Source organism: Erythrolamprus reginae, chromosome 1 (genome assembly GCF_031021105.1).
Source record: "Erythrolamprus reginae isolate rEryReg1 chromosome 1, rEryReg1.hap1, whole genome shotgun sequence".
In the NCBI taxonomy this organism is placed as follows: Eukaryota; Metazoa; Chordata; class Lepidosauria; order Squamata; family Dipsadidae; genus Erythrolamprus; species Erythrolamprus reginae.
In genome coordinates, this window is record NC_091950.1 from 419603349 (window position 1) to 419628179 (window position 24831).

Sequence of the window (24831 nt, forward strand, 5' to 3'; positions counted from 1 at the left end):
GAATTCCATGAACCCTTGTCTAATTTTAGTATGTATTTTATCTATTGGGGTTTTTTTTGTAATGTAAAACTGTTATTTTAGATTTTAATTATTAGATTTGTTACCATGTATTGTTTTTATCGCTGTTGTGAGCCGCCCCGAGTCTGCGGAGAGGGGTGGCATACAAATCTAATTAATAATAATAATAATAATAATAATAATAATAATAACAACAACAACAACAATAATAATTCCTAGCAGGTGCTGACCTTTAGTTGAGAAGATTCCTGTGCATGGGTTTTTAGTAATAAATTCATTGAATAAATAAATTAAATTAATGGTCTTTCAGGCTTGATGGGATCTTCACAACAGCCCTTTAAAGCAAAAAGTGCAAGAATTGGGCCTGGCTAGTTTGGCGAAGAGAAGGACCAGGGGAGATATGATGCTTGAGGGGCTGCCACAGACAAGGTAGGGTCAAGCTGTTTTCCAAAGCACCCGAAGGCCAGACAAGGAAAAACGGATGGAAGCTGACCAAAGATAGATTCAACCTGGAAATAAGGAGGAACTTTCTGACAGCGAGAGCAACCAACCAGTGGGGAAAGCTTGCCTGCAGAGGTTATGAGTGCCCCAACACTTGAAACTTTCAAGGACTGCCATTTGTCTGATGTAGTTTAGGGTCACCTGCTCCAGCAGCGGGTTGGACTAGATGACCTACAAGGTCCCTTCCAACTCTAATGAATAAATAAAACAAAAACAAGAACAAACAAACCAGCATTAATTACTCCTAAACTAATTAATTACTCCTAAACTACAAGTAAGAACAAATTTACTGAAGATCACTGTGCCCATCTGAGAAGCAAAACTGCTTTTTACCGCTTTACTTACCTGCAGCATAGCACTTCTCAAGACAATTTCCTTAAAAGCTCAAAGCATTGTTAGAGACCCCACACACCCACTTCGTGGTCTGTTTCTGTTGCTCCCCTCTGGGAGGAGGTTTCAAAGTATTTCTAGCAGGACTACCCAATTCTGCAACAGATTTGTTCCCTAGGGCAGTGTTTCCCAACCTTGGCAACTTGAAGGTATTTGGACTTCAACTCCCAGAATTCCCCAGCCAGCGAATGGATACTAAAGGACAACATGATTAGTTGGTGCAGAAACTTAAATAAAGAGATAGATTTAAATATGTGGGAAAAGGTATGGACATATAATTGGAAAATAACAGTCAACTTCTTTTAAAGAAAATCAGATTAATATATTTTTTAGATGGCACCTACAACCAAACAGAATTTCAAAAATGTTCCAAACTAACTCACCCAATTACTGGAAATGCAAAACAGAAATAGGCACCTATTACCACACTTGGTGGACTTGCCCAAAAGCAAAAGAATATTGGAACTTAATAGAAAACTGGATGAGAGAAATAACACAGCAAGAAATTAAGAAAACACCAGATTTTTTTTACTAGGTATATCAAATAACAAATATAAAAAAGATATAAATTATTTAATGGTTCATATATTAGCAACAGCTAGGATAGCCTTTGCGCAAAAATGGAAAGATACTGAGATTCCAAAAGAAACAGATATTCTTAAGAAAGTTTTAGATTGTGCCAAGCTTGATATGATGACGAGACGGTTAAATAACCAAGAAGAATCAGAATTTTATGACATCTGGCAGAAGGTGATGGGAAACAAAGAAAAATAAATAAGTATGTTGTTGTATTACTTTGAATATTTGAATTTAGTAGTTAAATTGTATTAGTTGGTGATTATTTACCATGTAAATGTAAGTTCTTCCTTTTTCTCTTAAAAACTTCTATATAGATTTTCAAAAACTTTTATATAAGTTTATATTTACTATTTTAAAATAGATAATTTCACATATTTCATAGAGGATGTTAAATAACAAAATGATTTTTTTTCCTTTTTCCTTTTTATTACAATGATGACTTCCACTTTGAGCGGAGCGACTGTAGCTCCACTAAATGTTGTATGTCATGTCTGTTATGTTTGTTTTTGAAAATTAATAAAATATTATTTTTTTAAAAAAAGAGAGAAATGGATGCAATGAGATTTCATTTTAATGTACGCCGACTAGTGTAAATTTAACGTGAAGTACGTTTAGTCTAAATCTAATGTTTGACTTGATAACTATTCCGATTTTTAGTTGCCCTGAGCCCGTTTTATAAACAAACAAATAATCAAGCACAATAAGCTATGTCTTATTTATGGACTTCCGAAAAGTCACTGGGAAACCTTTTTAACAAGCATCCCCATTGCTTTGGAGAGCGCTATTATACAATCCATGAAAATAGTCTTTAGAGTCTGTATAATTGCTGGCGGCTAAGTGCTAATGACATTATTTAAACAGGCACCAATAGTCACCACTTCATAAATGCCACATTCCCAGATGAAAAATAAATCCGACCAGATTCAAGGAGTCAGGATAGTAAAAGGCAGGAGTTTCCAGAACATTGGTAAAAAGATAGGATAGGACTAACGATCTATGTTGAAATGGCTTTGTGAGTCAACATTTATTTGTTTTATTTATTTCATCATTTTTAAATATATTTTTGACCTGCCCAACTCCCTCGGAGAGGGACTCATTCATTAATAATTTCCAGTAAAGGAATAAAAGATGTTCTAATAAACAGTTTGTTTATTCCTGTAATGCTTTGAAAAGAAACTCTGATGGGGAATCTTTTTTTTTTAATAACACAATTGGAAGGAACCATAGAGATCTTCTAGTCTAGTGTTTCCCAACCTTGGCAACTTGAAGATATTTGGACTTCAACTCCCAGAATTCCCCAGCCAGCATTCGCTGGCTGTGGCATTCTGGGAGTTGAAGTCCAAATATCTCCAAGTTGCCAAGGTTGGGAAACACTGTACTAGTCCAATCCCCTGCTTAGGCAGGGAGCTCTACACCACTCCAGACAAATGATTGATTGTTTGTTTGTTTGTTTGTTTGTTTGTTTGTTTGTTTGTTGATTGATTGATTGATTGATTGATTGATTGATTGATTGATTGATTGGATTTGTATGCCGCCCCTCTCCGGAGACTCGGGGTGGCTAACAGCAACAATAAAACAGTGTACAATAGTAATCTGATTCTAGAAATGATTAAAAAACCCATTAATATAAAAAACCAATCATACATACAGACATACCATGCATAGAATTGTAAAGACCTAGGGGGAAAGAGGATCTCAATTCCCCATGCCTGATGGCAGAGGTGGGTTTTAAGCAGCTTACGAAAGGCAAGCAGAGTGGGGGCAATTCTAATCTCTGGGGGGAGTTGGTTCCAGAGGGCCGGGGCCGCCACAGAGAAGGCTCTTCCCCTGGGTCCTGCCAAGCGACATTGCTTAGTTGACGGGACCCGGAGAAGATCCACTCTGTGGGACCTAACTGGTCGCTGGGATTCATGCAGCAGAAGGCGGTCCCTGAGATAATCTGGTCCAGTGCCATGAAGGGCTTTATAGGTCATAACCCGGCAACTGATCGGCAACCAATGCAGACTGCGGAGTGTTGGTGTAACATGGGCATATTTGGGAAATTATCCAAACTCTTCTTAAAAACTTCCAGTATTGGAGCATTCAAAACTCCTGGAGGCAAGCTGTTCCACTGATTAATTGGCAGTTCTGTGTTAGCAAAAACTTCAGAAGAGAAGGATTTAGGGATAGTGATTCCTGACAGTCTCAACATGAGTGAACAGTGCGGTCGTGCGGTAGGGAAAGCGAGTAGAATGCTTGGCTGCATAGGTTAGTTGGGGGGAAGATCAGAAGCAACATGAGAAAATATTATTTTACTGAAAGAGTAGTAGGTGCTTGGAACAAACTTCCAGCAGACGTGGTTGGTAAATCCACAGTAACTGAATTTAAACATGCCTTGGATAAGCATATATCTAAGATAAAATACAGGAAATAGTATAAGGGCAGACTAGATGGACCATGAGGTCTGTCTTTTTCTGCCATCTAAAAGCCACAGTGGTGCAGTGATTAAGAATGCAGTACTGCAGGCTACTTCTGCTGATTACCGGCTGCCAGCAGTTTGGCAGATCGAATCTCACCAGGCTCAAGATTGACTCAGCCTTCCATCCTTCCGAGGTGGGTAAAATGAGGACCCAGACTGTTGGGGGCAATATATGCTGACTCTATAAACCACTTAGAGAGGGTTGTAAAACACAATGAAGCAGTATATAAATCTAAATGCTATTTCTATTGCTAGATACACTTCCCCCCTAGGCCTTTAAAATTTTATGCATGGTATGTCTGTATGTATGATTGGTTTTTATATAATGGGTTTTAACTGTTTTTAGTATTGGATTATACTGTTTTGTTACTGTTGTTAGCTGCTCTGAGTCTGCGGAGAGGGGCGGCATACAAATCCAAGAAAGAAAGAAAGAAAGAAAGAAAGAAAGAAAGAAAGAAAGAAAGAAAGAAAGAAAGAAAGAAAGAAAGAAAGAAAGAAAGAAAGATTCTTGTTCTACCCTAGGGTTATACCCTTAGCTGGGTCATTCTTCTTTGGAAAGCCAAAGCCTACTTAAGAAACTAGCAGAATGGTGAAGAGTTGCTAGATCTCCAGACTTGGCAAACCCCACGATTCCAACCAACTCATTCAGCCCCATGTCTGATGGAACAGATGGGACCAGCCGATCTTCAGCTCGTTCAGTTCCAGTCTAAAAAAAAGTCTTCAATATAATGTATATATTCAGCAGCACCAAAAGTCATCTATCCAGTCATCCCTCCAGTTCCTGCAGACTTGAGTCGAAACTAGTCACCAGTTTAGTCTAGCCTGGTTTGAGATGGAACATTTGATTCTACTGGATAGCCACTCTTTCTTTTTATCAAGATTAAACACACACACACACTGAATTCCAGGCAGACCATGGCGCACAACATTAATTGCTTGGAGGCCGTTTCATAAACACCTAAATCAACCTTCTCCCCCCCTCCCCCCTGCCCCAAAATGGGGCAGATGATTCCTTCTGTCTGTGACAGCCTCCCCAATCTGCAGGCCCAGGCGTCTCTGCCTCGGAGGGACGCTTGCGGATTTACATTTGCAGGTCAGATGTGTTTTTCTCGAGGTCACCATAGCATCCTCAAAGTTTGTAAACTGTTTGGGCTGTTTTAAATAAGGGGAAGGTCTTGGTTTAAATTATTTCTTGCAAAAGTTCCAACAGGAGTAAGCTCCCGGGAACTTTTAGATGGGCTTCTGGCACACCATGAGCTGCAGCACCTTTAGACTCACTAGGTGGTCTGAGCCAGTATTAACAGCCTACTAGGAGTAGCAAGGACTTCAGCCTCAGGGGAACTGAGTTCTGATCCCCCCTCTCGCCCCAAAAAAGCACGGAATGATCTTGGCCAACTGCTTCACCTAACCAATTTTATATTGTGAAAATAATTGGCTTTATTATATTTCTTTGCTTTTAAAAAAATATCCTTCTCCTTTGTCATCTTCGTCTTTTGGGTCTTAGAATGGCCTGACTGAATTTTGTAGCAATTAAGCTCTTCAAGAGCATTGCAAGTCTGACCACTGCAGGAAAACAGCAGGTTAAAATCATTCGAAATAATAAATTCGTGGAGATTGTTCTGCGTTCTGCTGGGTTCATTTCCACAAGACAGGATTCACTTAACAATCGTGTGACTATCTGGACAGTTTGAAATCATTTACTTAACAACTGTGGCAAGAAAGGTCGTAAAATGGGGCAAAATTCACTTAACAAGTGTTTCGCTTAGCAACAAAGGTCTGGGGCTCAATTGTGGTTGTAAATCAAGTGCCATCTGTATGACATAGGAAACCAATAAAGAAATTAGCCAGTGGGTTTGAGAACAGTATGGAGACTGCTTGCCCACAGAGGAGGGGAGGGGAGAGAAAGGAAGAAGAAGAGGAAGAAGAGAAAGACAAAGAATGGAAGGGAAGGGAGGGGAAGAGAGGGGAGGGGAGGAGAAGAAGAAAAAGAGAAGGAGAAGAAGAAGGAGAAAGAGAGGAAGAGAAAATCACTGATGTCAGGCCAAAGCCATTTTGTTTGGGATCTTTGGCTTGCCACACTTTATACTATTCTACTGTGCAGAATTAGAATATAGATATACCAACATGGCTCTGTTTATAAACTGGAACTTTGAGGAACATTTCGATTCTTGCAAAAGTTCTACCTTTCAAAAGTGTTCGGAAACTCCAGATCGTGCAGAATGCAGCTGCGAGAGCTATCATGGGCTTTCCCAAAAATGCCCATGTCACACCAACACTCCGCAGTCTGCATTGGTTGCCGATCAGTTTCCGGTCACAATTCAAAGTGTTGGTTATGACCTATAAAGCCCTTCATGGCACCCGACCAGATTATCCCTGGGACCGCCTTCTGCCGCACGAATGCCAGCGACCGATTAGGTCCCACAGAGTGGGCCTTCTCCGGGTCCCATCAACTAAACAATGTCATTTGGCAGGACCCAGGGGAAGAGCCTTCTCTGTGGTGGCTCCAGCCCTCTGGAACCAACTCCCTCCAGAGATCAGAATTGCCCCCACCCTCCTCACCTTTCGTCCTTAAAACCCACCTCTGCCGTCAGGCATGGGGGAACTGAGATGTTCTTTCCCCCTGGGTCTCTACAGTTTATGCATGGTATGTTTGTATGTATGTTTGGTTTTATAAATAAGGGGTTTTAGTTGTTTTATTATTGTTTTTATCACTGTTGTCAGCCACCCCGAGTCCACGGAGAGGGGCGGCATATAAATCCAATAAATAAATAATTAAGATTCAGACTCTGATTTAATGTTGGATGCTATTTGGTACCCTGACATTCAAAGACCACTTTCAGATGGCTTCCCCTCAGTCCCACCTGGGGAAAAACAGGAGTAGAAAAAGGCATCTGAGTTACATCTCCAGGTTAAGCCTTAAGTGGAAAAGGATAAGTGGTATTAAATTTAGGGGAATATTTATACAAACCTCAAGAAATCAAGTCAATTTTCCAAGGGAGGCAGAGGCCTTGTTCTTCCAATGGGAAATGACCAAGACGTGGAACCTTCCATTACTTTACTTTTCAAGTACATTAATGCCCCTTTTCCTACGTTTATTGGCGGCGACATTTTGACCCCAGTGCAAATGTAATGCTGCCGCTCTTTACATGTGGTTTTAGAAAACGGGTGCCGTCAGAAGGCGCATTCCCTTTCTCTGGCTTAATAGCCTTGGTCAAGACTCAGCGTCCTGTTCACCCACGCTCTTAACTCCTCAGACAGATCAGGTGGCTCCCAATATGCTATTAGTTTTCAACAACATACCTTCCGATATATTGACTTACATATTAATATTTCTTTAGGTTAAATTAACAGTCGGAAGGGAACCTGGAGGTCAGGGGTGTCAAACTCAATGCCCGAGGGCCAAATCCGGCCCCTAGAATTAGCAAAGGACAACTTTTCTAAAGTTGCCTTTAGGGCGGGGAAAAACACCTGTGGAACAGCTGTATGTATGTATGTATGTATGTATGTATGTATGTATGTATGTATGTATGTATTGTTTGTTTGTTGATTGATTGATTGATTGATTGGATTTGTATGCCGCCCCTCTCCGTGGACTCGGGGCGGCTAACAGCAGTGATAAAAACAGCATGTAACAATGCAATACTAAAACAGCTAAAAACCCTTATTATAATCCAATCATACATACAAACATACCATGCATAAATTGTAGAAGCCTAGGGGGAAAAGAATATCTTAGTTCCCCCATGCCTGACGGCAGAGGTGGGTTTTGAGGAGCTTACGAAAGGCAAGGAGGGTGGGGGCTATTCTAATATCTGGGGGGAGTTGGTTCCAGAGGGCCGGGGCCGCCACAGAGAAGGCTCTTCCCCTAGGTCCCGCCAGACGGCATTATTTAGTTGACAGGACCCGGAGACCCAACTGGTTGCTGGAATTCGTGCGGCAGAAAGCGGTCCCGGAGATAATCTGGCCCAATGCCATGAAGGGCTTTATAGGTCATAACCAACACTTTGAATTGTGTCCGGAAACTTATCGGCAACCAATGCAGACTGTGGAGTGTTGGTGTAACATGGGCAAATTTAGCTGTATTACTAAACCTAACAAACTGCAGTGTTTCACTTAACAACTCGGGTAAGGAAGATCACAGAATGGGGCAAAACTCACTTAACAAGTTTCTCACTTAGCAAAAGACGTTTGGGGCTCCATTTACGGTCGTAAGTCGAGGACTATCTGCAGTTAAAACGATGTGCATAGGATGATCTTTTGGGGGGGTGGGGGGGGCGTTGTCAAAGTTGTACCAGATGGTCAGAAGTAGATCCAGTAAGAAATGAGGGTTGTGTAATTTCGCAAGCAAAGCGAGCCAGGAAACAAAATATCTTAGGGATCGTCTTCTGCCTCATGTATCCCAGCGGCCAGTTAGGTCCCACAGAGACTGCCTTCTCCAGTCCCGTCAACCAGATAATGTCGACTGGTAGGGCCTAGGGGAAGAGCCTTCTTTGTGGCAGCCCCGGCCTTGTGGAATGAACTCCCTCCGGAGATATGTACCGCCCCCTCCCTCCTGGTCTTTCATGAAGCTTTAAAAACCTACCTTTGCCGGTGGGCATGGGGGGCTGTGAGTGATGAGACTGTCTCCGGCCGAAACGAGATATGATTGGACTGGATGAATGTGTGTATGAGTCTACATGGGGTCTTATAAAATGCTTAGTAAATTTTCATATTTTTATAGTTATTAGATTTCTTGTACGCCGCCCTGGTTATTCTGCTGTCAATTTACCGTTTTCAACCCTATTTCACCTGGCAGACAAATAAAACTTCAGGGAAGACTTCAGCCTGATTTCTAGCAAGTGAAATGATCCATAATGCACAGCCAGAAAATAACGCTTACCGCTGGGGTTGAAAGCCATGCAGCAAATGGGCTTCTCGTGGGCCGGGAAGTGAGCTACGATGCCGTCACTATCGGAGTCCTCGCTCACCAACACCTGCGTAATAGAATAGGAAATGGAAGGTGAGCAGCGCAACTTACATTTGATTCTATTATTTTGGAAGCCCAGGGATTCCTCTAGTTCACGGGTTAAAGCACCGGGCTAGAAAGTGTGAATTCTAGTTCTGCTTTAAGCATGAAAACCAGCTCGGTGACTTTGGGCCAATCACCAGGAGATTGCGAGTTCTAGCCCTGCCTTAGTCATGAAAGCTAGCTGGGTGATTCTGGGCCAATCACCAGGAGACTGGGAGTTCTAGTCCCGCTTTAGGCCTGAAAGCGGGCTGGGTGACTTTGAGCCAGTCTTTTTCTCTCAGCCTAACCCATCTCACAGCTTTATTGCTGTAGGGAAATAAGAGGAGGAAGGCATGTTATCTTTACCGCCTTAAGTTATTTGTACAAATAATAAAGATGGGATGCAAATACAGTGGTACCTCTACCTACAAATGCCTATACTTACGAACTTTTCTAGATGAGAACCGGGTGTTCAAGATTTTTTTGCCTCTTCTCTCAAGAACCATTTTCCACTTACAAACCCGAGCCTCCGAAAATGTAACCGGAAAAGGCAGGGAGAAGCCTCCATGGGGCCTCTCTAGGAATCTCCTGGGAGGAAACAGGGCCAGAAAAGGCAGGGGAAACACCTCCGTGGGGCCTCTGTAGGAATCTCCTGGGAGGAAACAGGGCCGGAAAAGGCAGGGAGAAGCCTCTGTGGAGTCCATAGTTCCCTCTAAGCTGAGCAGTGAGCAATGGCTCACTTAAAAATCATCATCAACTCAGAGTTTTTCAAACCTGCCCAGAAGCCGAGAGGGAAAGAGTGAGAGGGAAAGAGTGCCGCCCAGTCCCGAAGGGACTGCCGCTCAGACACTATACTTTTGCGCCCACCCCCCCAAAAAATTAGAGGGAACACTGGGGAGTCTCTCTAGGAATCTCCTGGAAGGAAGCAGGGCCAGAAAGGGTGGGGAGAAGCCTCTGTGGGGCCTCTCTAGGAATCTCCTGGAAGGAAACAGGACCTCCACCCTCCTTGTGGTTTCCCCAATCGCACGCATTATTTGCTTTTACATTGATTCCTATGGGAAAAATAACTTCTTCTTATAAACCTTTTTACTTAAGAACCTTTTCACGGAATGAATTAAGTTCATAAGTAAAGGTACCACTGAAAAAACATAGAAACATAGAAGACTGACGGCAGAAAAAGACCTCATGGTCCATCTAGTCTGCCCTTATACTATTTTCTGTATTTTATCTTAGGATGGATATATGTTTATCCCAGGCATGTTTAAATTCAGTTACTGTGGATTTATCTACCACGTCTGCTGGAAGTTTGTTCCAAGGATCTACTACTCTTTCAGTGAAATAATATTTTCTCATGTTGCTTTTGATCTTTCCCCCAACTAATTTCAGATTGTGCCCCCATTGTTCTTGTGTTCACAAACAAACAAACAAACAAACAAACAAACAAACAAACAAAGCATTCCTTTCTTAAATCATCCAAGTAAAGAGCGACCCCATAAAAATCATTAGGCACAATGAAAATGACATCTGTTAGCCAAGGGCCTCCTTCAAGCATCTTCCACTAGAGTCAGAATGAGGTGTGGTAAAAACACTATCCACTCAGCCATCCAACTGAGGTCATAGCTAATGCACCACTGAGACAGCTGTGGTATTGTTGATTAAACTGAATATTCATTGAGCTTATAAATGTTCATTGAACTAGTTGTCTTAATTGCTGTAGATAATCCAGGAATGTAATATTAGGGATCTTCTTCTTAATCCTTCTTTCCATGATATTTTTGGCCAATGTTACAGTTGGCTGATAGGAAAAGACACATCCGTCCAGCCCAGTACAGTAATATAATTATTTTGCAAGATGTATAATTACAACAAAGGATAACTTACAACTCACACTGACACACATGAAAGCATCTCTAAAAATATTCTGGCTAAGGGCCAACACTTGCAGGGAAAAGGCTTCCACCAATGCTTTCTCTCTTTCTTTCTTTCTTTCTTTCTTTCTTTCTTTCTTTCCTTCCTTCCTTCCTTCCTTCCCCCTCTCTCTCTCTCTTTCTTTCTTTCTTTCTTTCTTATTCTTTATCTTTCCATTTCTCCTTTCCTGTCCATTCTTGTATGATTAAATGCAAAAGGGGGAAACATTTCTCATTTTGTTTTGTTTTTATTTGTTTAAAAGCCCTCTGGCACTGAAAATTGAACTGGTGGAGGGAACCATAACATAAGAACCAAAGAAGAGCCATGCTGAATCAGGCCAAAGCCCATCGAGTCCAGCATTCTGTGTCACACAGTGGCCCACCAATTGTCCATGGGGATCTTGAGCAGAAAGAGAAGGCAAAACCCTCCCTTTCCCTTGACCCCCAACAAATGGGACCCAAGAGAACCCTTCCTGCCTCAACGAACATAGAGGCAGCACTTGGACATCCCTTTCAATCACCACCTATGATAGGTACACTTGGCATTCATGAATCTGTCTAATCCTGCCTTGAAGTGAATTCCATAAACCAATATTTCTTCTGGGTGAAGAAATATTTCCCTTGATTTGTCCTCACTTTTTTACCTATGAGCTTTAGGGAGGGCCCCCCTGTGTGATAGAGAAAATATTTTTTCTCTATCCACCTTTTCTATCCCGTGCATGAACCATGCGCCATTTTGGCTGACAGAGAGCTGCAGGAGACTGTCACGGCCAAAAGCAGGGCAACCACCATCATCACTTCTGTTGCATAGTTCTTAAACATTAGATTTGGCACATTGTACATTGCTTTATTATTGTTGTGAGCCGCCCCGAGTCTGCGGAGAGGGGCAGCATACAAATCTAATAAATTAAATTAAATTAAATTAAATCACCACCACTCAAGATCCATTTTTGCTAGCAGAAGCATCGTGGGTTGGTCTCGTTCAATTTTATTTATTTATTTATTTTTGTATTGTGGTGATCAGAAAAGGACACCTTTACTTTAGTGAGGGTAAAAGTGGTACACATTTGGAATACTGCATTCAGTTCTGGAGACCTCACCTACAAAAAGATATTGACAAAATTGAACGGGTCCAAAGACGGGCTACAAGAATGGTGGAAGGTCTTAAGCATAAAACGTATCAGGAAAGACTTCATGAACTCAATCTGTATAGTCTGGAGGACAGAAGGAAAAGGGGGGACATGATCGAAACATTTAAACATTTAAATAAAGGGTTAAATAAGGTCCAGGAGGGAAGTGTTTTTAATAGGAAAGTGAACACAAGGACAAGGGGACACAATCTGAAGTTAGTTGGGGGAAAGATCAAAAGCAACATGAGAAAATATTATTTTACTGAAAGAGTAGTAGATCCTTGGAACAAACTTCCAGCAGACGTGGTAGATAAATCCACAGTAACTGAATTTAAACATGCCTGGGATAAACACATATCCATTGTAAGATAAAATACAGGAAATAGTATAAGGGCATAGTAGATGGACCATGAGGTCTTTTTCTGCCGTCAGACTTCTATGTTTCTATGTTACTATCCACTGCTGGGCCGCTGGCAGAACAGCTAATTCTGCGCATCTCCCTGGTTGGAAGCAAAATTGCACTCGATCCCGCACTCGTGGTCCAGAGCCACGGAGCTGCGCACAATTCGCCCTTCCAGCAGCAACCCAACACTGGTGCTATCACTTCACCTGTTCCAGGCTTGGAAGGAAGTAAAATGGCCAAGGCGGTCAAGGATCGTATTTGTGAGAAAGAGTGTAATCATAAATAGCCAATAAAAGCTGACATTGGTAGGTTGATGTTTTATGGTTAGAAGGTCGTTTAACTGTTAAGTGATTGGCCTGAGGCTTTGCTCATAGATGCTTGATATTTGATATAGGCCGTCGTTGTTGGCTGTGGCTTTTAAAAATCAATTCTTAACCAAATGGAAATTAAATACTGGTGCAATCTGTCATTCTCTTCTCGCTAACAGATTCTCAGCCTTCAGGGTCACAAAGCAACGTTTTTAAAAAATGGAGAGTTTGCACCAGAGGTCTTCAAACTTGGCAACTTGAAGACTTGTGGACTTCAACTCCCAGAATTCTCCAGCCAGCAGAACTGGCAACTGGTTCGTATTTATGACGGTTGCAGTGTCCCAAAGGGTCATGTGATCCCCTTTTGCGACCTCCTGACAAGCAAAGCCAATAGGAAAGCCAGATTCACTTAACAAACATGCTACTTGCTTAACAACTGCAGGGATTCACTTAACAACTGTGGCGAGAAAAGTCGTAAAAATGGAGCAAAACTCACTTTACGAATATCTCGCTTACCAACATAAATTTGGGGTTAAGTTGAGAATTACCTGCATTGGGACGAAGATGTGTACGGCTTTATAGCCCTTTAGTGTGTGTGTGTGTGTGTGTGTGTGTGTGTGTGTGTGTGTGTGAACTCTTGAACCATTTCCAATAGCCCTTACCTGTTATTGGAAATGGTTAAAGAGTTTACACACACACACACACACACACAAGGGGGGAGGAGACAAGGATGGAAAAAGAGGAGAAGATAGTAATAATAGTAATAAATTTTGGTTTGGTTTTATTATTAATTTCTTTTAATAAAAAAGAAGGGAATTTTTTTCTTATTTTTTCTTATTTTTTATTTATGGGCGGCACAGAAGTATAAATGGATGGATGGATGGATGGATGGATGGATGGATGGATGGATGGATGAATAAATAAATAAATGTATAGCCCTTTAACGTCAGTTCTGCCTGTGTCATCTCTGGATAATAGAATATGTATGTCAGGTCTGGATTGACTGATTAATTAATTTGATAAAATTTGAATACCAGAATTTATTTATTTGTTTATTTCTTTGTTTTGTCAAATACGTATTGGTAGTATAAAAGATATAACAATATTTATATACATGATACTAGTAAGAAGGAAACATTAGGACAGGGGACGGTGCACTTATGCACGCCCCTTAATGACCTCTTAGGAATCGGGGGAGGTCAACAGTGGATAGTCTATGAGTAATGTTTTGGGGGTTAGGTGATGATACTACAGTGTCTGGCAGTGAGTTCCATGCATCAGGGAAGAGCCTTCTCTGTGGCGGCCCCGGCCCTCTGGAATCAACTCCCCCCCAGAGATTAGAACTGCCCCCACCCTCCTTGTCTTTCGTAAATTGCTTAAGACCCACCTATATCGCCAGGCATGGGGGAATTGAGACATCTCCCCCAGGCTTATATAGTTTTATGTATGGTATGCTTGTGTTGCATGGTTTTTAAATGTTGGGTTTTTTATTTGTTTTCTTTTAAACATTAGATTTGTCACATTGTACATTGTTTTATTATTGTTGTGAGCCACCCCGAGTCTGCGGAGAGGGGCAGCATACAAATCTAACAAATTATTATTATTATTATTATTATCATCATCATCATCATCATCATTATTATTAATATTATTATTATTCATATGTCAGTACAACACAGCAAATGAGATCACTATGCTGGATTTCATATTTCATCACCAGTCGGGCGCTTCCCAAGCACCTAGGACTGCGTGATGTAGCGGCGAATTATGTTTGCCAATCCCAGTAAAGCGGCCTTTTGCAATTGACAGATGGAGATTTAGTCAATTCCAATGGTTTTCAAATGTCCGCTGAGATCCTTTGGCACTGCGCCCAGCATGCCAAGTACCACTGGGACCACTTTCACTGTCTTATGCCAGAGTTGTTGCAGCTCAATTTTCAGATCTTCGTATTTCACTAATTTCTCTAGCTGCTTCTCCTCAATTCTGCTGTCTCCTGGGATTGCGATGTCGATGATCCATACTTTCTTTTTCTCCACCATCACAATGTCTGTTGTGTTATGCTTCAGAATTCGGTCAGTCTGAAGTCGGAAGTCCCACAGTAGTTTTGCTTGCTCATTCTCAACCACTTTTTCGGGCTTATGATCCCACCAGTTCTTTGCCACTGGTAAATGATAGTTCCGGCACAAGTTCCAGTGGATCATCTGTGCCACAGCATCATGTCTATGCTTGTAGTCAGTCTATGCGATCTTTTTGCAGCAGCTGAGTATGTGATCGATTGTTTCATCTATTATTATTATTATTATTATTATTATTATCATCATCATCATCATCATCATCATCATCATCAACTAATCGGTTACTAAAGTCATATTTCCTGCAGTTGAGTTTAGAGTGGTTTACTTTAAATTTGTATCTATTGTGTGCTCCTGTGTTGTTGCGGTTGAAGCTGAATAGTTGTTGACAGGAAGGACTTTGTAGCAGATGGTTTTATGGGCTATGCTTAGGTCGTGCTTAAGGCGATGTAGTTCTAATGCATCGGTTATGCATCGGTTAAATCTAAGCATGAATCGCCTCTTGGATTCATATGTTTTCTTTAAATCCTTTGCCTTTCCTTGTGTGTGTGTGTGTGCAAACACATACTATAAATAATCAGCTATATAGTAGACTTGGCAGGTTTAGAGCTAAGCAAAGGGTTTTTTTTAAAAAAGGCAGTTATTTCAGACAAATTCTGGGTGGTCCCCCACCTAATGAATTAATGAAGAGAAAATAAATTAAAGGGACAAGCAAAAATGTAACTCCAGTCGGTATAAGTTTATGTATTTAAAAAGTTGGAGGGGGGGGGGGGGGAGCGAGAGGAATACAGTATATATTTATTTTTACTCATTTTAGCTAATCAATGACTCCAAAGAAACCATCATTATTTTTAAATGAAGGAAAAAAAATAGCCAACACTTCATTAAAAGGCCATTGAAACACGTTCACAAATCTCGCTAATGTATTTGGGCTGACCACAGAGTTGTTTGAGCTTCTCAGTAATTATTTTTATCCAGCTTTCAAATAAGAACATAATTTAATAACTCGGTCTCTTTTAAACAGGAAAAAAAAGAAGCTAGAGTTCTCCAAAACAAGAAAAAAAAAGCAAAACTATGAAATTACTGTGCAAACAACTACAGTCAAAGACACCACTTCAAAAGCTAATTAAATGATCACAGATATTTTCCTTGGAACAAACCAGAGCCAAATCTTTGCTCTTCCTTATGGCCTACTGTAGGAAGTTAGCACCTACCCCTCTCCTAGGAAAATGAGATGTTTTTAGGAAATATTAAAAGGGCAGAATATTTCCTCTAAAAGGGAGGTAGAAAATCAACCCCCTCCCCTTGTAAGTGGGCCATGAAGGCTTGGGACAGTCTATTCTACATAACAAGGATCTACCTCCTTCAGGCAGAGCCATTGGAGTTGCTCAAAGCCCTTTCATTACAAGAGTCAACCAAGCTTGGGACTCACAAGGCTACTTACAAGGTTACCCCAGCATAACTGCAAGGGAGTCTGACAGCCAATCAGAACACAAGTTCAAATTCAAAGCCCAACAGAGGCAGAGGTGGGTTTCAGCAGGTTTTGTCCATTTCTGGGGAACCGGTAGCGTAAATTTGGAGTAGTCCAGGGAACCGGCAAATACTGCGACTGGGTGGTCCTGCCACCATCTATTTGCATGCCCAGCAAGCGAAATCTTGCGCGAGGACGCTCTTGTGCACACAATTTCAACTATTTTTGGTGATTTCTTTGTTTCTGTGCATGCGCAGAAGCAAAATAACCACAGAAAATCAGCAAAATTTCGCACGCGAGAGCATCGTACGCTATTGAAGACGCACCTATGTCGTCAGGCATTGGGAAATTAAGATACCCTTGGGCTTATATTGCTTATGTATGGTATGATTGTGTTGCATGGTTTTAATAATGGGTTTTTAGATGTCTTTTAATATATTGGATTTGTCATATTGTTGTTTTCGTTGTGAGCCACTCCGACTCTCCGGAAAGGGGCAGCCTACAAATCAAATCAAATCAAATCAAGCAAGCAATCCTCGTGTGAGATTTCACTTGCTGTGAATGTGCAGAAACCAAATCTCACACATGTGCACACGTGCACACATATTGGGGGCACGGAGATACATGCACATCTCCATTTTTATTACCGGAGCCCCGATCCCAGCCGTGCCAGCTGCAACCCATTACTCTTGTCACGCATGCGCAGAGGGCAGGGCGCATGTATGGGGTGAGGGTGTCATGCGTGCATGAGTGAGGAAAGTGCAGGAGGTGTGCAACCGCCCCCCCCCCCAGGGCTTGGTAGAATCCGAGACCAAGCTACAAGAAACAAATTGGAATCACTTTATAATATGTAAATAGATACTTTGCTCTTGGGTTAAAATGGTTTACACCCCTGATTTGGTGGTGGGGTATGAAAGTTTGTCTGGTGGTAAGCACAATTCACATAACACTAGTGTAACAGAAAGTGCCCGAATGTTTGGCGTTTCAAGAGGTCATGTCTCAAAAGTCATGGCTGCTTTTGAAAGAGAAGGGAAAACGTCCTCAGCCAAGCACAGGTCTGGTCAAAAGTCGAAGTTGTCTGAGAGAGACCGTCGGACTCTAAAGCGAATTGTTAGAGCGGATCGCAAGACCACAGCTCCTAAAATCATTGCAGAGCTCAATAGACACATACAGAAACCAGTTTCCACAAAAACTGTTCGAAGGGAGCTTCACAAATCTGGATTTCACGGAAGAGCTGCAAGGTGTTTCCATTTTTCTGTCCACCTCTTGTATTTTATTTATTTATTTATTTTATTTGACTTCTATGCCGCCCAATCCCGAATGACTCGGGGCAGCTCACAACAATATAAAATTACAATAACAGCAACAATAAGAAGAAGTCAAGGAAAAGGGACTAATATCTAAAATCCTAATGAAAACTAAGGACAATTCAATAGCATACATACTAGTCATTCATACCAATTCAGACACATGGGCTCATCATATGTTTCAGCCTCCAGTCCCCTAATCTTCCTGGCTACTCTTCTCTGCACTCTTTTCTAGAGTCTCCACATCTTTGGCTGCTCCATTCCTCAAATTATCAGCTACAAATTTTATAAATGTTAAGCTTCTTCTGAAATAGAAACATAGAAACATAGAAGACTGACGGCAGAAAAAGACCTCATGGTCCATCTAGTCTGCCCTTATACTATTTCCTGTATTTTATCTTACAATGGATATAAGTTTATCCCAGGCATGTTTAAATTCAGTTACTGTGGATTTACCAATGCTCACCCATTTTGAGACTGTCAGAAATCACTACCCCTAAATCCATTCCAAATTGTCCCCTCTAATTAACCCATGATCCAAAGGAGCTATCTGATGAGCAAACTGTGTTTTCCAAGGCCATTTATTCACTGTCCTTAGTCTCCGCGCCAAGGAATTCAAGGCAAACCTCCAAGGGTACCTAAAACACATTGATTTAGCTTTACTAGATAAATGGAATCCTCAATCTGAGTATTGTATTGGCAGTTCTGTGTTAGCAAATACTTCAGAAGAAAAGGATTTAGGGGTAGTGATTTCTGACAGTCTCCAAATGGGTGAACAGTGCAGTCCGGCGGTAGGGAAAGCAAGTAGGATGCTTGGCTGCATAGCTAGAGGTATAACAAGCAGGAAGAGGGAGATTATGATCCCTCTATATAGAGTGCTGGTGAGACCACATTTGGAATACTGTGTTCAGTTCTGGAGACCTCACCTACAAAAAGATATTGACAAAATTGAACAGGTCCAAAGATGGGCTACACGAATGGTGGAAGGTCTTAAGCATAAAACGTATCAGGAAAGACTTCATGAACTCCATCTGTATAGTCTGGAGGACAGAAGGAAAAGGGGGGACATGATCGAAACATTTAAATATATTAAAGGGTTAAATAAGGTCCAGGAGGGAAGCGTTTTTAATAGGAAAGTGAACACAAGAACAAGGGGACACAATCTGAAGTTAGTTGGGGGAAAGATCAAAAGCAACATGAGAAAATATTATTTTACTGGAAGAGTAGTAGATCCTTGGAACAAACTTCCAGCAGACGTGGTAGATAAATCCACAGTAACTGAATTTAAGGGATAAACATATATCCATCCTAAGATAAAATACAGAAAATAGTATAAGGGCAGACTAGATAGACCATGAGGTCTTTTTCTGCCGTCAGTCTTCTATGTTTCTATGTTTCTATGTTTCTATGTTTCTATGAACAAAAGAAATGGCTATGACTTAACTCCACTTAAGGACTGCTTTCCTGAACACACTGAAATCCTGGAAAAAGAGCAAATGCCCATTTTCATACAACCATATTTGAGCAACTGTGAAGCTTCTTAGCAAGCAGCTACAATAGGATACCTTTCTATAAAAGGAGAACTTTGGAGAAGGACTGAAATATTTTATGGTCCTACAGCCTCCTTAAGAAATCTGCATGCATTTTTATCTATCTTCTCTTTACTAGGAGGGAGAAAATGAATACAATTGGAAGAATTTCATTCACTTTCTGCCTGTAGCCAATTCATTGATTTTGCAGCATTCAAAAATGAGCACTGGGGCGTCGAATCAAAAGAGCCAACATTTTTTAAAAATACGTTTCCTGAAATGGGGTGGCTTACAGGTCATGTGACTGGCTTAAAAGTGGCCAACTTGACGTCGCTCACATCAAGGGTTTGGGTTAAGGTTAGGGTGCCTGGCCTCTCCTCACCTCAAAGAGATACAATTTCACTCTCTATTTACTATTACTGGACATCCAAAATATACTATTTAATTATATGTATATAAGTCATATGTGTACATACATATTACACACAGGCACACAAAAATATACATTATCTACTATATAAACTGTATGTGCATGAACATATACACACACACACACACGCACAGCTCTTCTAAAATTTTACACATTCAACCTCATTTACTGCAATAGGAAAAACATACCCAAAGGGAAGGGGGAAAAAGAGAGTAAATCAAAATTATTCTACCGGTTCTGCGTACTTGACCAAAATTTTACTACTGGTTCTGCAAACCTGACCGTACCCATAGGAGCCCATCACTTTAAGCTGATTGGCAGGAAGGTCAGAGGAACACCCCCACTGTAAACTCCTGATTGGTCAGATTGTAGAAATATGTTCCAAGGCACCACAATAGAAGTTTTAATTCCTAGCACCATGGGAAATTTGTCTTTTCCCACGGTCTTAGGCAACCCCTGTGAAACATTTGTTTGACCCCCACAAAGGGGGCCCTATCCCCAGGTTGAGAACCACTGTGGTAGAGGATAGGAACAAGGAAAGGAACTAGCCAAGTAATATATTTTTTCCTTTTATAATCAGACTAGTACCTGGATACTCAGACTTTGCTAAGAAACCATGATAAATGATAAATTGACAGTTAAAGCTTGAAAATTAATGAGCAGTTACAATCGGGCTTGATACGTTGATACTTAAAGCTTGAAGATTTATGTAAAATGTGTTAACTCCTTAACATCAGAGCGTGTTAATATAAGGAAACTGGCAGTTGGAATAGAGTTCTTTTCAGGTGGGATGGGGAAGTAGAATGTCTAAACTCCCAGTCCGCAGGCCAGATGAGTCACGTGCTGGCCACGTCCATGCCCGGTTTACCGAAGGGGTAGGTAATAGCGTGTTAATAGAGTGTGTTAATACAATACTGAATAAGAAATGTTAATGATCTAATGGTCATTTCAAAAAATCCTTTCTTAACAAACACCTAGAAGCCAAGAGGAACATATGTACCAAGTTCTGGAGATTTCATGATGATCGAGTAGTATTTGTCTTTTATATATAGAGAGAGAATACAAAATTCTGAAACCCTCACACACCCCACTTCCAGAGATTTTGAACCATATGAAGAACGGTTGCAGGAATCGGGTATGTCTTGGTGAAAAGAAGGAATAGGGGGTGACATGATAGCAGCCTTCCAACATTTGAGGGGCAGCAGGGTGGTGGTGTCCAAAGCATCTGAAGGCAGGGCAAGTAGTTATTTATTTATTTATTTATTATTTATTTATTTATTTATTGTTAGAGTTGAAAGGGACCATGAAGGCCATCGAGTTCAACCCCCTGCCCAAGCAGGAACCCTATAGCACACCAGTCAAGTGGCAGTTCAATCTTCTCTTAAAAATGTCCAGAGTGTTGGAGTTCACAACGTCCGCTGGTAGGTTGTTCCATTGGTTGATCGCTCTGACCATCAGGACGTTCCTCCTAATCTCCATGTTGAATCTCTCCTTGGTCAGCTTCCAGCCGTCCGGCCCTCTGATGCCCTGAAGAATAAAGTGATCCCCTCCTCTCTGTGACATCCCCTCGTAGTATACTTGTAGACTGCTATCATGTCTGCTCTGGCCCTCCTTTTCTCTAGGCTATCCATGCCCAGTTCCCTTAGTCTCTCTTCATAAGTCTTGGTTTCCAATCCCTTAATCATCTTGGTTGCTCTATTTTGCACCTTCTCCAGAGTTTCAATGTCTCTTTTGAAGTGTGGTGACCAGAACTGAACACAGTACTCCAGGTGTGGTCAGACCAGGGCGTAGTAGAGTAGTATTAAGACTTCCCTGGTCTTGGAGTGTATTCCCCTGTTGATGCAGCTTAGGATTTTGTTGGCTTTTTTAGCTGCTGCTGCACATTCTTGGCTCATGTTTAGTTGATTGTCCACCAAGACTCCGAGGTCTCTTTCGCAGTCGCTACTGCTAAGAGGGGTTTCTCCCAGGTTGTATGTGTGTCCAGGGTTTTTTCTGCCTAGGTGAAGGACTTTGCTCTTGTCGATGTTAAACATCATTTTGTTGGTGTGGGCCCACTGTATTAGTCTGTCTAGGTCTTTCTGTAATTTGAGCCTGTCTTCTAGGGCAGCGTTTCCCAACCGGTGTGCCACGGCACATTAGTGTGCCGCGAGACATGGCCAGGTGTGCCGCCAAGCTTCAGCTGGGTGGGGTGCTGCCGGTACTTCCGTCCTGGGGCTCCCGCTCGCAGCTGTCCCCCGCCTCCTGCTCGATGACGCGGTTTTCGGCGCTCTCCTGCTGGGCCCCAAAGAAGGAAGGCAGGAAGAAGGAGAGCTCCATTCTTCGCACCTTTTTCCCGCCTTCCTTCTTTGGGGCCCAGCAGGAGAGCGCCGAAAACCGCGGCATCGAGCAGGAGGCGGGGGACAGCTGCGAGAGGGAGCCCCAGGACGGAAGTACCGGCAGCGCCCCACCCAGCTGGAGCTTCTCTGGCGTCGACGGCAAGTGTCCGATGGGAGCGGGGGGGGGGTGGCCGCAGCGGCCGCAGGCAGTCACAGGGAGATGGCGGCGGCGAGAGGGATCGCTCTCTCTCTCTCTCTCTCTCAGCTGACTGCAAGTGGGAGCCCTGACGGTGGCGGTTGGACGTGCTGCTGGATGTCGTACATGCTGGCGCTGCGTGCCTGGCATATACGGTGTCCAGCACCACGTCCAGCTGCCGCCGTTCAGGGCTCCCGCTTGCAGTCAGCTGAGAGAGAGAGAGAAAGAAAGAGAGACATATAAGAGAGGCAGAGAGAGAGAGAAAGAGAGACATAGCAAGAGAGGCAGAAAAAGAGAGACAGAGAAAGAAAGAGAGACAGCAAGAGAGGCAGAGAAAGAGAGATAGAGAAAGAGAGAGAGAAAGAGAGACATAGCAAGAGAGGCAGAGAGAGAGAAAAAGAAAGAGAGACATAGCAAGAGAAAAAGAGAGACTTAGCAAGAGAGGCACAGAGAGAGAGAGAAAGAGAAAGAAAGAGAGACATAGCAAGAGAGACAGAGAGAGAGAAAGAGAGAGAAAGAAAGAGAGATAGCAAGAGAGGCAAAGAGAAAGAAAGAGACATATAGCAAGACAGTGAAAGAGAGAGAGAGAGCAAGAGAGAGAGAAAAAAGCAAGAAAGAGATAGCAAGAGAGACAGAGAGAGAGAGAGCAAGGGAGAGAGAAAGACATAGAGGAAGGGAAGGGGGGCGAGAGAAAGAGAGCAAAAAAGAGAGGAAGAAAGAAAGAAAGAGGGATGGAGAGAGAGAAAGAAGGGAGAAATAGAGCGAAAGGGAGGAAGAGAGAGGGTTTTTTTGTCCAAACTTTTCTTTAGCCCGCCCCCCCCCCCCCCCGCCCCTTTCAGTGTTCCCCAGGATTTTGAAAATATGAATAATGTGCCGCGGCTCAAAAAAGGTTGGGAAACACTGTTCTAGGGTATTGGCTACCCCCGCCATAATGAATGAATGTTTATCAAATATAGGTCCAACCTAGAATTAAAAGAGAAATTTCTTGACAGAACAATTAATCATTGGGAGGGTTTGTCTTCAGAAGTTGTGGGTGCTCCAACTCTGGAAGTTTTTTTAAAAAACTGGACAACAAGTTGTCTGCAATGTTATACAGTTTCCTTCTTAGAAGGGGGTTGGACTAGAAGACCTCCAAGGCCCCTTCCAAATCTATTATTCTGTTCTGCTAGTTAATTCCAGAATTCCCATTTCCCAAAGCACAGCAGCAAGAAGACTCAGCAACTAATTCTATTTTCCTGCTTGCAGTTATTCTAGGAGCTCAGAGAGGGGAGAAAAAAAGTCTTTAGAGTTTACTTAAATAACTCAAGCGCCATCGTTTTTACACACAGGCACATATTAAAAAAAGAGCCCAGCTTTTCATCGTATCCATTAAGCAGGCCAGCTCATGATTACTATGAAGATCAGAGGCCAAGTTCATTAAAGGCCCAAAAAAAATATATCTCCTCTAAATCATATATAAGGCAACTTAAAAACCTACGATAAATCATTTTATTAGTCAAGCTATTTGCAAGAGGAGTCTGGGAGCAGACACTGAACGTCAGAAATAATGACTGCATTTAAAAAAAAAATCGGGTTCATGAGAAATTTATGAAGCAGGATTTTCATTCTCTCTTTCCCCCTCCCCTTTCTGGTATTATATAGAAAAGACAAGAGTGTATATTCCAGGAAAGTATAATAAACCATATTCTAAAATAAATGAAGCTTGTAAAATCTTAAATGAAATAGGCAGAGTTTCTGCTCCTCTGGGGGCTCCACGTTCTCTTTCATTACGCAGAGCCCGAGTCTTTGAAGGTCAATTGAGGAGGTTGATTTCTTCAAGCCCATCCTTAAGAAACGGAAATCCAATTTATAATCATAACAACAGCAACAGAGTTGGAAGGGACCTTGGAGGTCTTCTAGTCCAACCCCCTGTTAAGCAGACAAATGTCCAACATCTTCTTAAAAACTTCGGGTGTTGGAGCATTCACAACTTCTGGAGGCAAGCTGTTCCACTGGTTAATTGTTCTAACTACCAGGAAATTTATTTGTTTGTTACTTAGTTTGTTTGTTTGATTGATTGATTGATTTTTATGCCACCCTTCTCCTTAGACTCAGGGAGGCTTACAACATGTTAACAATAGCACTTAACAGAGCCAGCCTATTGCCCCCACAATCTGGGTCCTCATTTTGCCCTCCCCTGGAAGGATGGAAGGCTGAGTCAACCTTGAGCCGGTGATGAGATTTGAACCGCTGACCTACAGGTCTACAGTCAGCTTCAGTGGCCCCCAATACAGCACTCTACCTGCTGTGCCACCCCGGCTCTCTAAGAAATCAACCTTCTTAGTTCTAAGTGGCTTCTCTCCTTGTTTAGTTTCCACCCATTGCTTCTTGTTCTACCCTCAGGTGCTTTGGAGAATAAGTTGACTCCCTCTTTTTTGTGGCAACGCCTGAGATATTGGAAGACTGCTATCATGCCTCCCCTGGTCCTACTTTTCATTATTCAGTAGGGCTCTTCTTAGGTTCTTATGAATGGTCACTATAGGAACTTGTAAGTCAAGGATTGTAAGGGGCGTATATAAGTGCACCAGATTGCCTACCGTCCTCTGTCCTATAGTCTCTCCTATATATCATATATCTTCTCTTCTATCCATCATATCTCTTCTATCTCTTATATTTTCTGCTATTCTCTCTAGTTATATTTTACTTCTATATTTCTCTTCCATACTCTGATACATTCTACTCGTATATATCCTCGTATATGCCGCCCCGAGTCTTCGGAGAGGGGCGGCATACAAATCTAAGTAATAAATAAATAAATAAATAAATAATAAATTATTATTATTATTATTAT

At 41.9% G+C, this 24831-nt stretch overlaps 1 protein-coding gene across 1 annotated transcript in view; it reads right to left on the reverse strand.

Annotated features, from left to right (window-relative positions):
* The window catches only part of BCAS3 (BCAS3 microtubule associated cell migration factor), an 845338-nt gene that overhangs the window by 639034 nt on the left and 181473 nt on the right, over positions 1 to 24831 (reverse strand). Inside the window, 1 exon segment of the mRNA XM_070735381.1 lies at positions 8826 to 8919. Coding sequence (XP_070591482.1) covers positions 8826 to 8919 — 94 coding nt within the window.